Below are 13,815 nucleotides of genomic sequence, written 5' to 3'. Positions count from 1 at the left end.
ATTTATAATTTCTTTCAGTATACATGTCATTAAATGAGGTCAGACGTTAGTTTGTACAGTGCCTAAAGAACAGTACCCATTATCTATTTGGCTCATGGAACAAGGCTTGCTCTGGTGTAGCAAAGTCTACATGAGAACTGCTGTTCTTTGTGGGTTTAAGGGTCATCTCCATGTGCCCTGTTGTAGCAATACTAAAATCAGGTCTGAAGTTCAGCGGGAGGCTGGGAGCAGCTATACAGTGCCAACAATCCAGACCAGTTTAGCATCTCACAGGAAGTGAACATGCTGAAGCCAAGTGTCAACATTTCAGGTAAATTCAATACAGCACAAACATTACATTATATAACCAAGGCTTTGGAAGAGGAGGCATAGGCTAGCTCATGGCTAAGATGGCGCCTCGCCTTGAGCTCCGATAAAACATCACCCATTTCTAACCCTTAGTCTGAATTAAACATCCCGAACCTAAGCTCTTGAGAAGCCAAGGGGACCCCCCCCCCCCCCTTTAGGTTCTCAGCAGAAGGTACAGAACACAGCTGGCTTCATGTGAATTACAATCCCAACGCTTTATTTAAACGTTTCGAAACTTTAGTATCCACGCTTGCAGTTTTGGAAACCTTTGGACAACTTTCATACCAGCGAGAAATAATATTTTACATTTAAAATAAATAAAATTAAAAAAAACACTTATTGTACGCAGATTAACAAACTTGCACCCAGCTGTCACAGCCTATAGCAGAGGTACAACATCCTCTCGCATTTCCATTGGACAATTCTTTTCCACATTTCCGGTCAAAGGCAGGTGATACTCAAAATACAGCAGGGTGCAACTTCGCTAAACCGCGTACAGTAAGTGCATCTTCTGCATTAGAAAACTTCCATACCAGTCAGAAATTATTTAAAGGTCCAAATGTTCCAAAACTGTATCGCGTGAGAGTAGGGCTGTGCCAGTCATGAAATTGTGTCAGCTGGTTCTTGTCATGCAAATGACTGCCAGTCTCAAAGTAATTGAGCATTAAATTACCATAAACACATTTAGCATCTCCAGTCCTCCACGCATACAAGCTGCTGTTGCACTCCTTCGGAACTACATGAAAAAAGTATAAATCAATTTAATATACACCTAAAATAAAATGTATTTATTGTGATGGCAGGTTTAAAGAAACATTATGATATGATATTCAGAAGAACAGAAGGAGTCAGCCTACTGTATGTCATCTGGCTTGTATGCAGAGGCCTGGAGACACTAAGCATGTTTATGTTAATTAATGCTAAATTACCATGAGACTGGCAGTCTTTTGCATGACAATAACCAGCTGACAAAATGTCATGACAGCCACAGCCCTAGACCAGACAAATTATTTACCAAAGACATCTTGTTTTTTTTTTGGGGGGGGTAGATCAGCTTAAATATTGCAGATAGAATGTAGCTTCCAGCAATGTAATTGTCTGCATCACTTCCAATCCCGCATACTTTTTTTGGAAGGGGCCCTTGGCTATGGGGCTTGGAGTTAAGACCTTTGAACGCATGCATTGGCCCCAGGGGGGAAAAAAAAGAGAAGGGCCACAGATGCAAGAAAGGGCTCCTTCTTGGGTCACCCTTCTGTGTCTCAGCTAGCCCTTGATAATGGCTCTCAGGACCATTATATTACACACAAGTCATTGCAAGAAACAGTCTTCTGTGGGCATGGGGTGGTTGTTAAGGGCCTGAAAATGAAAGCTTGTCGCTTGCGGAATGGTTTTGGAAGCATAAGAAACTTCTCATAACGGTGATAATTTTCAAAAATACAAAAAGGCTAAAATGATATACACCTTTACAGGGTTCCCACAGTCATATTTCCATGTTAGAGCACTTGCTTACGGAAAACAGACAGAAGATAGTGGACTACCTGGGCTAATTAGCTATCTGCGTCACCGTACACCTGTGTGTAAACTGAAGAAGCCACAAACATGCGGTCATTGGTTTTTTTGCTATGTCAAAATTGCTCGAAATTGATAGTCGTCTTATGACGCATGCATTTGGAATTTGTTGCTAAAATTAACTACTGTGGCGAAGACACCATAGGTGCATCTCTCCACTTGCGCTCTCCAAACTAACGCCAGTGGAGAGTGCTTTGCTTGCTTTCACACTTTTAAAATGTATAGTGCATTCGGGAAGTATTCAGTCCTTAAATGTTTCCACATTTTGTTAGGTTACAGCTCATTCTAAAATGTATCAAAAATCTACACACAATATCCCATAATGACAAAGCAACAACTTATTTAAATAAAATATATTACAATTACATAATTATTCAGATCCTTTACTCAGTACTTTGTTGAAGCACCTTTGTCAGCAATTACAGCCTCAAATCTTCTTGGGTATGACATTACAAGCTTTGCACACCTGTTTTGGAGTGTTTCCTATTCCTCTCTGCAGATCCTCTCAAGCTCTGTCAGGTTGGATGGGGAGCGTCGCTGCACAGCCATTTTCAGGTCTCTCCAGAGATGTTCGATCGGGTTCAAGTCCGGGCTCTGGCTGGGCCACTCAAGGACATTCAGAGACTTTACCCAAAGCCACTCCTGCGTTGTTTTGGCTGTGTGCCGAGGGTCGTTGTCCTGTTGGAAGGTGAACCTTAGCCCCAGTCGAAGGTTGTCATCAAGGATCTCTAATTTTCTCATTTCATCTTTCCCTCCATCCTGACTAGTCTCCCTGCTGCTAAAAAACATCCCCACAGCATGATGCTGCCACTACGCTTCAGGTTTGCCAGGTTTCCTATAGACGTCATGCTTGGTATTCAGGCTAAAGAGTTCAAAATTGGTTTCATTAGACCAGAGAATCTTGTTTCTTCTGGTCTGAGAGTCCTATAGGTGCCTTTTGGCAAACTCCAAGCGGGCTGTCATGCGTCTTTTACTGAGCAGTGGCTTCTGTCTGGCCACTCTTCCATATAGGCCTGATAGGTGGAGTGCTGCAGAGATTGGAGAGCATTCCAGAAGGACAACCATCTCCACAGAGGAACTCCAGAGCGCTGTCAGTGTGACCATCGGGTTCTTCCCTGACCGAGGCCCTTCTCCCCAGATTGCTCAGTTTGGCCGGGCGGCCAGCTCTAGGAAGAGTCTTGGTGGTTCCAAACTTCTTCCATTTAAGAATGATGGAGACCATTGTGTTCTTGCGGACCTTCAATGCTGCAGAACATTTTTGGTACCCTTCCCCAAATCTGTGACTCAACACAATCCTGTCTCGGAGCTCTATGGACAATTCCTTCATCCTCATGGCTTGGTTTTTGCTCTGAAATGCACTGTCAACTGTGAGACCTTTATATAGACAGGTGTGCGCCTTTCCAAATCATGTCCAATCAATTGAATTTACCACAGGTGGACTCCAATCAAGTTGTAGAAACATCTCAAAGATGATCAATGGAAACAGGATGCACCTGAGCTCAATTTAGAGTCTCATAGCAAAGGGTCTGAATAATTATGTAAATAAGATATTTTTGTTAAGTTTTTCTTCAAATTTTGCCCCCCAAAAATTATAAATCTGTTTTCACTTTGTCATTATGGGGTATTGTGTTTGTTGAATATTTTTATTTATTCAATCCATTTTAGAATAAGGCTGTAACGTAACAATGTGGTAAAAGGGGTCCGAACACTTTCCGAATCCACTGTTTACGTGGTAAATCTACACGGAACAAAATTATAAACCCAACATGTAAAGTATTGGTCCCATGTTTCATGAGGTGAAATAAAAATCCCAGAAATGTTCCATATGCACAAAAAGTGTATTTCTCTCAAATTTGTTTACATCCCTGTTAGTGAGCATTTCTCCTTTGCCAAGATAATCCCATCCACCTGACAGGTGTGGCATATCAAGAATCTTGTACTGGGGACAATAAAAGGCCACTTTAAAATGTGCAGTTTTGTCAGAGGTTTTGTTTCCAGAGAATGTAATATTAATTTCTCTACCACAAGCTGCCTCCGTCGTTTGAGAGAATTTGGCAGTACATTCAACCGGCCTCACAACCGCAGACCACGTGTATGGCTTTGTGTGGGCAAGCGGTTTGCTAAGCCCAGGACCTCCACACCCCGGCTTCTTCACATGCGGGATCATGTGGGACCTAATGAATTTACTTCAATTGACTGATTTCCTTACATGAACTGTAACTCTGTAAAATCTTTGAAATTGTCACGTTGCGTTAATATTTTTGTTCAGTATATACTCCATCTAATCCTACAATAATTGCTTGCAGTTCAGTCCAAAGTCTGCGGTGTGTGTGTATTTATGTGCATGCGTTTTGGATGCAAGTGTGGAAGGGGTACCTGTACCAGAAAGGGGAGACAGATCAGGGCAGATGGGGAACAGAACGATGGGTAGGTTCCAAACATCAGTGCAGCAGACAACGGGAGTAGGAGTAATACCCACTCGGGAGAAGCTTTTGACGAGAGTAGAGGGGGCATTCAACCTCACCAGACCGGTGCTGCAAAAAGCTGAACGAAAAACATTGGGCGAAGACAAGACCAAGATGACGGTAAAAACGCTAAATTCAAAAGCCAGATCAAAACGGCAATTAAAGTAAAGAGCGAAAAAGTACATGCTGCATGTGTCCTAGCAGCATCCTTAGCCAGCAGCTATTTTCCGGCAAACAGAGCTTGTCAAACCAAGCCTTTGATATGGAGTAGGGAGGGATGCATTTTCTGATGCTTATTGCTTAATGGTCTGGTCACAATAAAACAATCCATAGCCTATAGGCTACGAAGTGCATGCTCAGAGAAGCACAGAGCAAAGTTATACATCTAAGATAGCTGGGATGGTGTAAATAAAACTGAGCTGCATTACACACCACAATGGATATTCAAATCAAATGTTATTTGTCACATGCACCGAAAACAACAGGTGTAGACCTTACAGTGAAACGCTTATTTACAAGCCCCTAACCAACAATGCAGTTAAGGAAAATACCTACAAAAATAAGAAATAAAGCAACATAATTAAAGAGCAGCAGTAAATAACAATAGCGGGGCTATATACAGTGGGTACTGGTACAGAGTCAATGTGCGGGGGCACCGGTTAGTCAAGGTCATTTATATACATGTGGGTAGAGTTAATAATAGATAACAGAGTAGCATCAGCATGAAGGGTGGTGCAAGTAGTCTGGGTAGCCATTTGATTAGATGTTGAGGAGTCTAATGGCTTGCGGGTAGAAGCTGTTTAGAAGCCTCTTGGACCTAGACTTGGCGCTCCGGTACCACTTGCCGTGTGGTAGCAGAGAGAACACTATGACTAGGGTGGCTGGAGTCTGACAATTTTTAGGGTCTCTCTGACACCGCCTGGTATAGAGGTCCTGGATGGCAGGAAGCTTGGCCCCAGTAATGTACTGGGCCGTACGCACTATCCTCTGTAGTGCCTTGCGGTCACGGGCCGAGCAGTTGCCGTACCAGGCAGTGATGCAACCCGTCAGGATGCTCTCAATCGTGCAGCTGTAGAACCTTTTGAGGATCTGAGGACCCATGCCAAATCTTTTCAGTCTCCTGAGGGGGAATAGGTTTTGTTGTGCCCTCTTCACAACTGTCTTGGTGTGCTTGGACCATGTTAGTTTGTTGGTGATGTGGACACGTAGGAACTTGAAGGTCTCAACTTGCTCCACTGCAGCCCCGTCGATGAGAATGGGGGCGTGCTCGGTCCTCCTTTCCTGTAGTCCACAATCATCTCCTTAGTCTTTGGGGCGGCAGGTAGCCTAGTGGTTAGAGCGTTGGGTCAGTAACCGTAAGGTTGCTAGATCAAAACCCTGAGCTGACAAGGTAAAAATCTGTCGTTCTGCCCCTGAACAAGGCAGTTAACCCACTGTTCCTAGGCGGTCATTGTAAATAAGAACAAATTCTTAACTGACTTGCCTAGTTAAATAAAGGTTAAATAAAATAAAATTATATAGTCTTGATCACGAGCCTCAGCTTGTTTTGCGCTTGCTGATCAAAAACTTGTTTGTGTGCTACCTAACCCATGACTGTGCTATGTAGGCCTACAGTGGCAGTTCAGGAGGAGTCAAAGAAAATGGCAAAAAGCACAGGCCTTCCCATTGTTACCTTAAGATTGAAGAAAATAAAACAGATCCTATTATATAAAGTGATCTATAACTGTGCTGTTACGCAATGCTTTGTGCTACAAAAAAAAGCTGTATAATACCCGGGAAAGACGCAACTACGATGCATATGGGGATTATGTTTCGTTTGGACATTCAGAGACAGCAACAACCATCTATAGCAGAGGAGACAGAACATGTACTTTGCTTGGGAAGAAATCTAATTCTGTCACCATCAATTGATTCAACTATTCACTTTCTGTACAATATAAGATGTTTAAACCCAGACAGCTTTTAGCGGATACACGTGTGACCTTCTCTCATTGGGTTACGCCACGGAAGAGTAGCCAGCAGTTAAAGCTTAAATGTTTCTGAGTCGGTAAGCATACTGTTGGGGGTGGAAATGTAGGCATAACTTTTGAAGTACCATGCTCAGATTCCTAATGATGTCTCAGATGTAATTATTTGCAAACAGGGACAATTTCATTACAAGACACTGATTTGGCATTGGAGAAATATGCTACTATGAACACATAGGCCTAGCTCTGTCCATTCTTGGCCTGTCATTTCAGTAATTTGTATGGCATTAAAAATATTATGCATATATGTAAAATGAAGTAGAATTGCATTAAATATTTATTCCATTTTTTTTCCTCAGACCTGCAAATACAATGATAGATTTCTGCGATGCTTTTACTATAAAGGAGATCTTTACAACCCTACTCTTGTTCACGATGGTCTGCGAACCCACAACCATCAGAATTCCTGCTTTGCCATGTAGCCAAATGCTTACAGGACAGAGAACAGTTTCTAGAATGGCACAGCCAAGGCTCTGGTCTGTTCAAGTAGTAAGGGTAAACGGTAGACATGTTCTCTGCTATCCACTTTGTTTTAATTATTATTTTGGGTATAGGGAAGGGTCATTTGTTTTTTTTCAAGCACTCAGGGATGGTATGGTAAGTGCTATCCATTGTCGTTTCAGGGAGGTCCATTTTTCTCAACGGAACCCTTATAAATATGTTGTAGACAAATTAATGAAAAGGGCCGTCTGGTAGCCTCAATAAATAGACAAAGCTTTGTAGGTGAACAAGTTGTTACATTACATTATTTTTTTGACTTGAGATTGAAAAAAAAAAACTTGCGACTCGACTCGTTCTTAGAATGTGACTCGAGACTTGCTTGTGACTCGAATAGTGACTTGCTCCCAACTTGGTGTACAGTAAGTGTACATTTGTGAAATTATTTTTGACGTGATATTAAAGTAGAGGGATTTATGTTTCCAGAACCGTACCGCAATTGAAAATCAATTCCCGTTTAGATGGAGCATTTGGCTGTTTGGGCTTCCAGAGCCAATTCGCCCTTTAAACAGAACACCTAAGGTGCTTTGACTAAGGAGTAACGTTTAGCTCTTTAGTCCAATATTGGGCTATGCCTCAGCTACATTACTGGATAATGATCAGCTGGAGGCACACACACAGTACCGGCTGTAGGGTCCCCGTAATAACATAAGGCTACAGTTATTATAAAATACTACTTGAGTTAAAGCCTAAAAGCATTTAGTTTTAAATATACTTCAGTATCAAATGTAAATGTATACATTTCTAAATCTTTATATTAAGCAAACCAGACGGCACAATTGTCTTGTTTTAAAACATTTACGTTTAGCCAGGGGTACAATCCAACATAATTTACAAACGAAGCATGTGTGTTTCGTGAGTCCGTCTGATGTCAGGCAGTAGGGATGACCAGAGATGTTATCTTGATAATGTGCGTGAATGACCATTGTCCTGTCCTACTAAGCATTCAGAATTTAACGAGTACTTTTAGGTGTCATAGAACAATGTATGGAGTAAAAAGTACATCATTTTCTTCAGGAATGTAGTAAAGTAAAAGTTAGTAAAAAATATAAATAGTAAAGTAGCCTACGGAATCCAGATACAACCCCAATTATTATTTTTTTTTAAATAAATCTGTATTTGTACTTAAGTAGTTAACACCACTGCATCCACGGCATGGTTTTCATTGAACAAACACAATAGTTACAACTATTTAAACAATGTAGTTAACACGGAAGAAAATCTCGCTGAAATGCTTTTATACGAGGTTTAAAGTTACTTACAAAAGTCTCTCGCACTCTGTTGTGGAAAAGTTGCTCTCTAACCGACACGTCGTCTACTTCCATCCCTACGAAACCATAACGCACGGGTTAAAATATAATAAAACGTGACTAAAAGCGCGGTGACGGGACGATAAAACAACAAAACATCTCTCGCCGGTTAGAACATTGTGGCATGCTACCTACATTTGTCCTAAACTAATTGGCAAAACTACGGTCTTCATGTACCCTGTTTCAACTCCACTAGCAAGCATCACGGTCCTCCGTGCGCTATAAGCGTACGGGGCGGGCCGTGGAGAAAGGGGCGAGCGGTCCAGGAGAGTGGATTAAATGTATTTTCTTCCTGACATTTTGTTCAAGATTCGAATTTACGGTTTCATTTATGACAATAGATTAGATCACAGCTAATTCTAAACACAACATTGTGGGGGCACCGCGCCTCTCCAATTAAATGTACAAATCTGGTATTGATTGGTTGAATATTTCCCTAGGGTATATTGTGATTGGCAGATGAAACTTCGCTGTGAGCTGATTGGTCCAAGCATTGTTTCATGACAAATTGAACACAGTGTGACCCTGCTGTTTTTGTGAAAGTATTTTACTACAATAAAATAATACATTTCTGAAGCATAATATTGACAGGAACATGCATGTACACACATTTGTTTACTTTCCACCACTATTAAAACATTGATAATATTCTGTCCCAAATGACATATTTACGCCTGTTTTATCATTGCAGTTATCCAGGAAGTGCGAATCAAGTTTATTGTGCCTATTCAGGGCCCAGAAGGCCTATCAACTTCATTGTCACCATCCAAAGTCCATTACTGATGCAATAACAATCTCTAAACCACGGAAGAATTTGTACTGCCCAGATTGATTTGTGTCGTAAGTTTGTGTCTTTTACAAAATAACTCAAAATCATATTTATGTAAGTCTAATCAATGGTACATTCTGTGGTCTATCAACAGTAAGTTCATAGAGAATTTGATATATTGCAGTGATTAATTTTGTTCCATGAAAACGGCATGTTCTTGTTCTTATCAGTCCAGCTTTGTCATCATGTTATGGATCCGTAGCACCCAAAGTGTACTGTTTTTATTGTTTATAATAATAGTGTGTATTATTTATCTTTTATCTCTTATTCTGTCCCTTTGTTCTTCACATTCCTAAACATTAACAAATGTTCAGAGAGCTACACTGAACAAAAATGTAAACGCAACATGTAGTGTTGATCCCATGTTTCATGAGCTGAAATAAAAGATCCCAGAAATGTTCCATACGCACAAAAAGCTTATTTCTCAAAAATGTTGTGCACAAATTTGTTTACATCCCTGTTAGTGAGCATTTCTCCTTTGCCAAGATAATCCATCCACCTGACATGTGTGGCATAACAATAATCTGATTAAACAGCATGCTCATTACACATGTGCACCTTGTGCAGTGAACAAAGAAAAGCCAAAATAAAATGTGCGGTTTTGTCACACAACACAATGTCACAGTTTTGAGGGAGTGTGCAATTGGCATGTTGACTGCAGGAATTTCCAGCAGAGCTGTTGCCAGAGAATTGAGTGTTCATTTTCCTACGATAAGCCGCCTCCAACGTCGTTTGAGAGAATTTGGTAGTACGTCCAACCGGCCTCACAACCGCAGACCATGTGTAACCATGACAACCCAGGATATCCACATCCGGCTTCTTCTTCATCTGAGACCAGCCACCCAGATAGCTGATGAAACTGTGAGTTTGCAGAACCAAATAATTTTTGCACAAACTGTCAGAAACCATCTCAGGGAAGCTCATCTGTGGGCTCGTCGTAACCAACTTCAGTGGGCAAATTCTCACCTTCGATGGCCATTGGCACGCTGGAAAGTGTGCTCTTCACGGATGAATCCCGGTTTCAACTGTACCGGGCAGATGGCAGACAGCGAAATGTGTACGGCGTCGTGTGGGAGAGCGGTTTGCTGATGTCAACTTTGTGAACAGATTGCCCCATGGTGGCGGTGGGTTATGGTATGGGCAGGCATAAACTACGGACAACGAACACAATTGGATTTTATCAATGCACATTTGAATGCACAGAGATACCGTGACGAGATCCTGAGGCCCATTGTCGTGCCATTCATCCGCCGCCATCACCTCATGTTTCAGCGTGATAGTTCACGGCCCCATGTCGCAAGGATCTGTACACAATTCCTGGAAACTTAAAATATCCCAGTTCTTCTATGGCCTGCATATTCACCAGACATGTCACCCATTGAGCATGTTTGGGATGCTCTGGATCAACGTGTACAACAGTGTGTTCCAGTTCCCGCCAATATCGAGCAACTTCGCACAGCCATTGAAGAGGAGTGGGACAACATTCCACAGGCCACAATCAACAGCCTGATCAACTCTATGTGAAGGAGATGTGTCGCGCTGCATGAGGCAAATGGTGGTCACACCAGATACTGACTGGTTTTCTGATTCACATCCACACCTTTTTTTAAGGTGTCTTTGACTAACAGATGCATATCTGTATTCCCAGTCATGTGAAAACCATAGATTAGGGCCTAATTCATTTATTTCCTTATATGAACTGTAAGACAGTAAAATCTTTGAAATTGTTGCATGTTATGTTTATATTTTTGTTCAGTGCTAATTACATAATTAGGCTATGATAACTGTTACATAGTTACAATGTGTGTCATATTTATTTTCTTCAATGAAGACGTGTATGTATTTCCCTGAATGCTGTGTATGTTCTTGTATATCATCGTTTTTGCTCATTACTTTCAGCCTGTGACTGAGTTAACCGTCTTTCATAAATAATCCACATTTTGCTTATGAATTGCAGACTCTCGTCTTCAAGGATGACTGTTTTTCTTCTATAGTCCAAACATTGATCCACTGAGATCCTATCCATTCTATCATCATGACGAAAAGTGTGACTGTCACCTATGCCTTATGGGCAATGGGTGGACCGTTGGGCCTTCATCACCTGTACTTAGGAAGAGACAGCCATGCCCTGCTATGGATGCTAACCCTTGGGGGCTTTGGAGTTGGCTGGGCCAGAGAGTTCTTTCGTATCCCTGCATACGTGGGAGAAGCCAACCGGGAGCCAGAAGGAGGGTTAAGAGATAGCAAAAGGCACCCTATAGCCAGACCTCCACCTGTGAGCGTTGCCAGATTTGCTGGTCAGATTTCCGTAGGGATCTATTTCGGAACGGTGGCACTGATCGGCCTGAACTCACTGAGTTTCTTCTACCTGATTGTACTGCCGCTGTGTGTAGGTGCCGGGGTCCACCTGGTTTCCAGTGTGGGAGAGCAGACAACTGACCTACACAAGACCCTCATAGCCTGTGTCATCACCTCCCCTATTTTCTATGGCAGCACCATCTCCCCTCTGCCCATCAGTATCGCTGCCAGCGTCACAGCGTCACAGCACCGCAGGTTCAAAACCCGTCCACCTTCTGGGAGTCAACAAGAACTGGGTATGTAGACCATGGCCCATGATTTTACATCTCCAACCAACTATGCTCCACTATTACAATAGGCCAAAGTCCATCCAAACCTGCCTATGATGGCCTTTTACAGCAAGTACTATCTATAAAGTAGGGGCGGCAGGTAGCCTAGTGGTTAGAGCGTTGGACTAGTAACTGAATCCCTGAGCTGACAAGGTAAAAATCTGCCCCTGAACAAGGCAGTTAACCCACTGTTCCTAGGCCGTCATTGTAAATAAGAATTTGTTCTTAACTGACTTGCCTAGTTAAACATTTTTTTTTTAATAAAATTGATGTTGCTGGCCCTGGAGTCCATTACTACAGAAGACATGCAGATACTGTTGCTATATCTATAGAGTAGTAGAATATATTGTTCTTCCTATGTTTTCAGTCATAAAAAACAAAATGTTCTCTTGGTGTCTAATGCTGAATCAACAATTCCCCTTGTTACTAATATCTTGTTACTTGTATCTATATGTGTTTCTTTCTGTTTTCTATAGGTCCTCGTCTCTACCGTCTGGCCCTAGTCTGGCTGGCATTCTCAGCTCCACTGGGATACAGTATCTTCCACAACACCACAGCCACTCTCTACTACCTATCTGACTGTGTGGCAGCCCTGCTGGACATGTTCTGGTTCTTTCCCTGGCTCCGCTCGGTGGTGGAGTATTTCCTGCTGCTACCCTACAGGTACAACCATAACCACAAGTGACTAGAAACAAACAAACAAACATACAAACAAATATACGTTTAAGAAGTTGCTGAATTAATCTTTTTAGGGATAGGATTTTGTTGTTGTTTATGTGTTTGAGTATGAACCCAAGAAGATTAGTCTTGACGCTGGTGGGAGGAGCTATAGGAGGACTGGCCTCATTGTAATGGCTGGAATGGAATATATAGAATTGAGTCAAACGTGGTTTCCATATGTTTAATGTGTTTGATACCTTTTCATTAATTCCATTCCAGCCATTACAATGATCCCGTCCTCCTATAGCTCCTCCCACCAGCCTCCTCTGGTCCGATGTATAATGAGTATCTTTCGAACCTAAACTGAACTAAACTAAAACTTATAGGATACTGGGTGCTTTCACGGGCTGGGGCCCCTCGGAGGAGAGCTGGAGGAAGGTTTTGGAGATACTGCTCACAGAGCGCAGTCAGAGGGAGAGAGAGGCACTGCAAGTGAGTATGACTGTGTAACATTGAAACATTGAGCTATAGCAGAGGGATCGATACCATTGATGTTGCTGCCCCTGGGGCTAGTTACCATAGCAAGATTCAATTGATGTGGCTGCCCTTGGTGCAGTTACAATAGCATACATGCAGTCAAATACTATTGATTCTGCTGGTTGGCTCGATTTTCTGTATCTCAATGAGCATGCCCTACTATGCCTGCCCCGTGCTGTATATGTCTGTGTTGTGTTTCAGATGTTGTCAGTGAGTAAGGAGGCTTCTATGGAGGAGGTAACACGTAGCTACAGAGAGCTGGTGAAGGTGTGGCACCCAGACCACAACCCTGGCAGCAAGATGGAAGAGGCACAGAAGATGTTTATACAGATCCAGGAAGCCTATGAGACTCTGCTCAGAGCACAGAAGCCTGATCATCGAAATAAATGATTTCCCTGCTCGACCCGTCAACCCAAATGTCAATGATGTGGCACAGACTTGGTCGTCCTCTCACAGGATCAATTGTCATAATGTGTTTTATCCAAGTCAAGAAGGGATACTTTCTAGATGCAGATTACTTTTTGTAGTAGCCAGGTTGCTCTCTTTTTTTTAATGATATGTATTTTATTTTCTCAGACAAACATGTCACACGGGTTCTTATAGCAGGATTACAGCAGCATAGCAATATTGTAAACAATTTCAAACTGTTAGACAGCTGTACATTGGGGTTGATGTTAAAACATATGTTCTGTATCCAACTTCTTGATAATAGTGACTCCAATATTTAGGTTGCTCTATTATAATAATACAAATAAATTGCTGCCATCTTGTGGTGAATTGTAGAACGCCAACTATAATGATTGTCAATTAATATAATAGAAAAATGCTCTCTAGACCAGTACCCAAACATCACACCTTTCTGATTTAAAATATGTACTTTTTGTTGCCTCAATAAATCTGCTGTTTCCACATCTTTAATTAGCCTGTGCATCGATGTTTTCGGCA

At 41.9% G+C, this 13,815-nt stretch overlaps 2 protein-coding genes across 4 annotated transcripts in view; one reads left to right on the top strand and one right to left on the bottom strand.

Annotated features, from left to right (window-relative positions):
• The window catches only part of lmbr1l (limb development membrane protein 1-like), a 44,792-nt gene extending 36,210 nt beyond the window's left edge, over positions 1-8,582 (bottom strand). The window contains exon 1 of one of the 2 annotated variants that reach the window (XM_014135879.2): positions 8,170-8,582. In XM_014135879.2, coding sequence (XP_013991354.2) covers positions 8,170-8,232 — 63 coding nt within the window. In that variant the 5' untranslated portion in view covers positions 8,233-8,582. Of the gene's footprint in view, positions 1-4,299; positions 5,259-8,169 lie in introns of those variants that run through there. The other variant, XM_014135878.2, reaches the window with a different exon arrangement.
• A 313-nt stretch (positions 8,583-8,895) lies between these two features.
• dnajc22 (DnaJ (Hsp40) homolog, subfamily C, member 22) lies at positions 8,896-13,788 on the top strand. 2 transcript variants are annotated; one of them, XM_014135880.2, is made up of 5 exons: positions 8,896-9,057; positions 11,004-11,640; positions 12,150-12,336; positions 12,720-12,825; positions 13,072-13,788. In XM_014135880.2, the coding sequence occupies exons 2-5, from the start codon at positions 11,082-11,084 to the stop codon at positions 13,258-13,260; spliced, it is 1,041 nt and encodes a 346-aa protein (XP_013991355.1). In that variant the 5' UTR covers positions 8,896-9,057; positions 11,004-11,081; the 3' UTR covers positions 13,261-13,788. The 2 variants fall into 2 exon arrangements, with proteins under 2 accessions (XP_013991355.1, XP_045549246.1); XM_045693290.1 differs by lacking the exon at positions 8,896-9,057 and adding an exon at positions 9,121-9,139.
• The last annotated feature ends 27 nt before the right edge of the window (positions 13,789-13,815 follow it).

The sequence above is a fragment of the Salmo salar genome, chromosome ssa13, assembly GCF_905237065.1.
Source record: "Salmo salar chromosome ssa13, Ssal_v3.1, whole genome shotgun sequence".
NCBI classification, from domain to species: Eukaryota; Metazoa; Chordata; class Actinopteri; order Salmoniformes; family Salmonidae; genus Salmo; species Salmo salar.
This window is presented reverse-complemented; position numbering and strand designations above follow the sequence as displayed.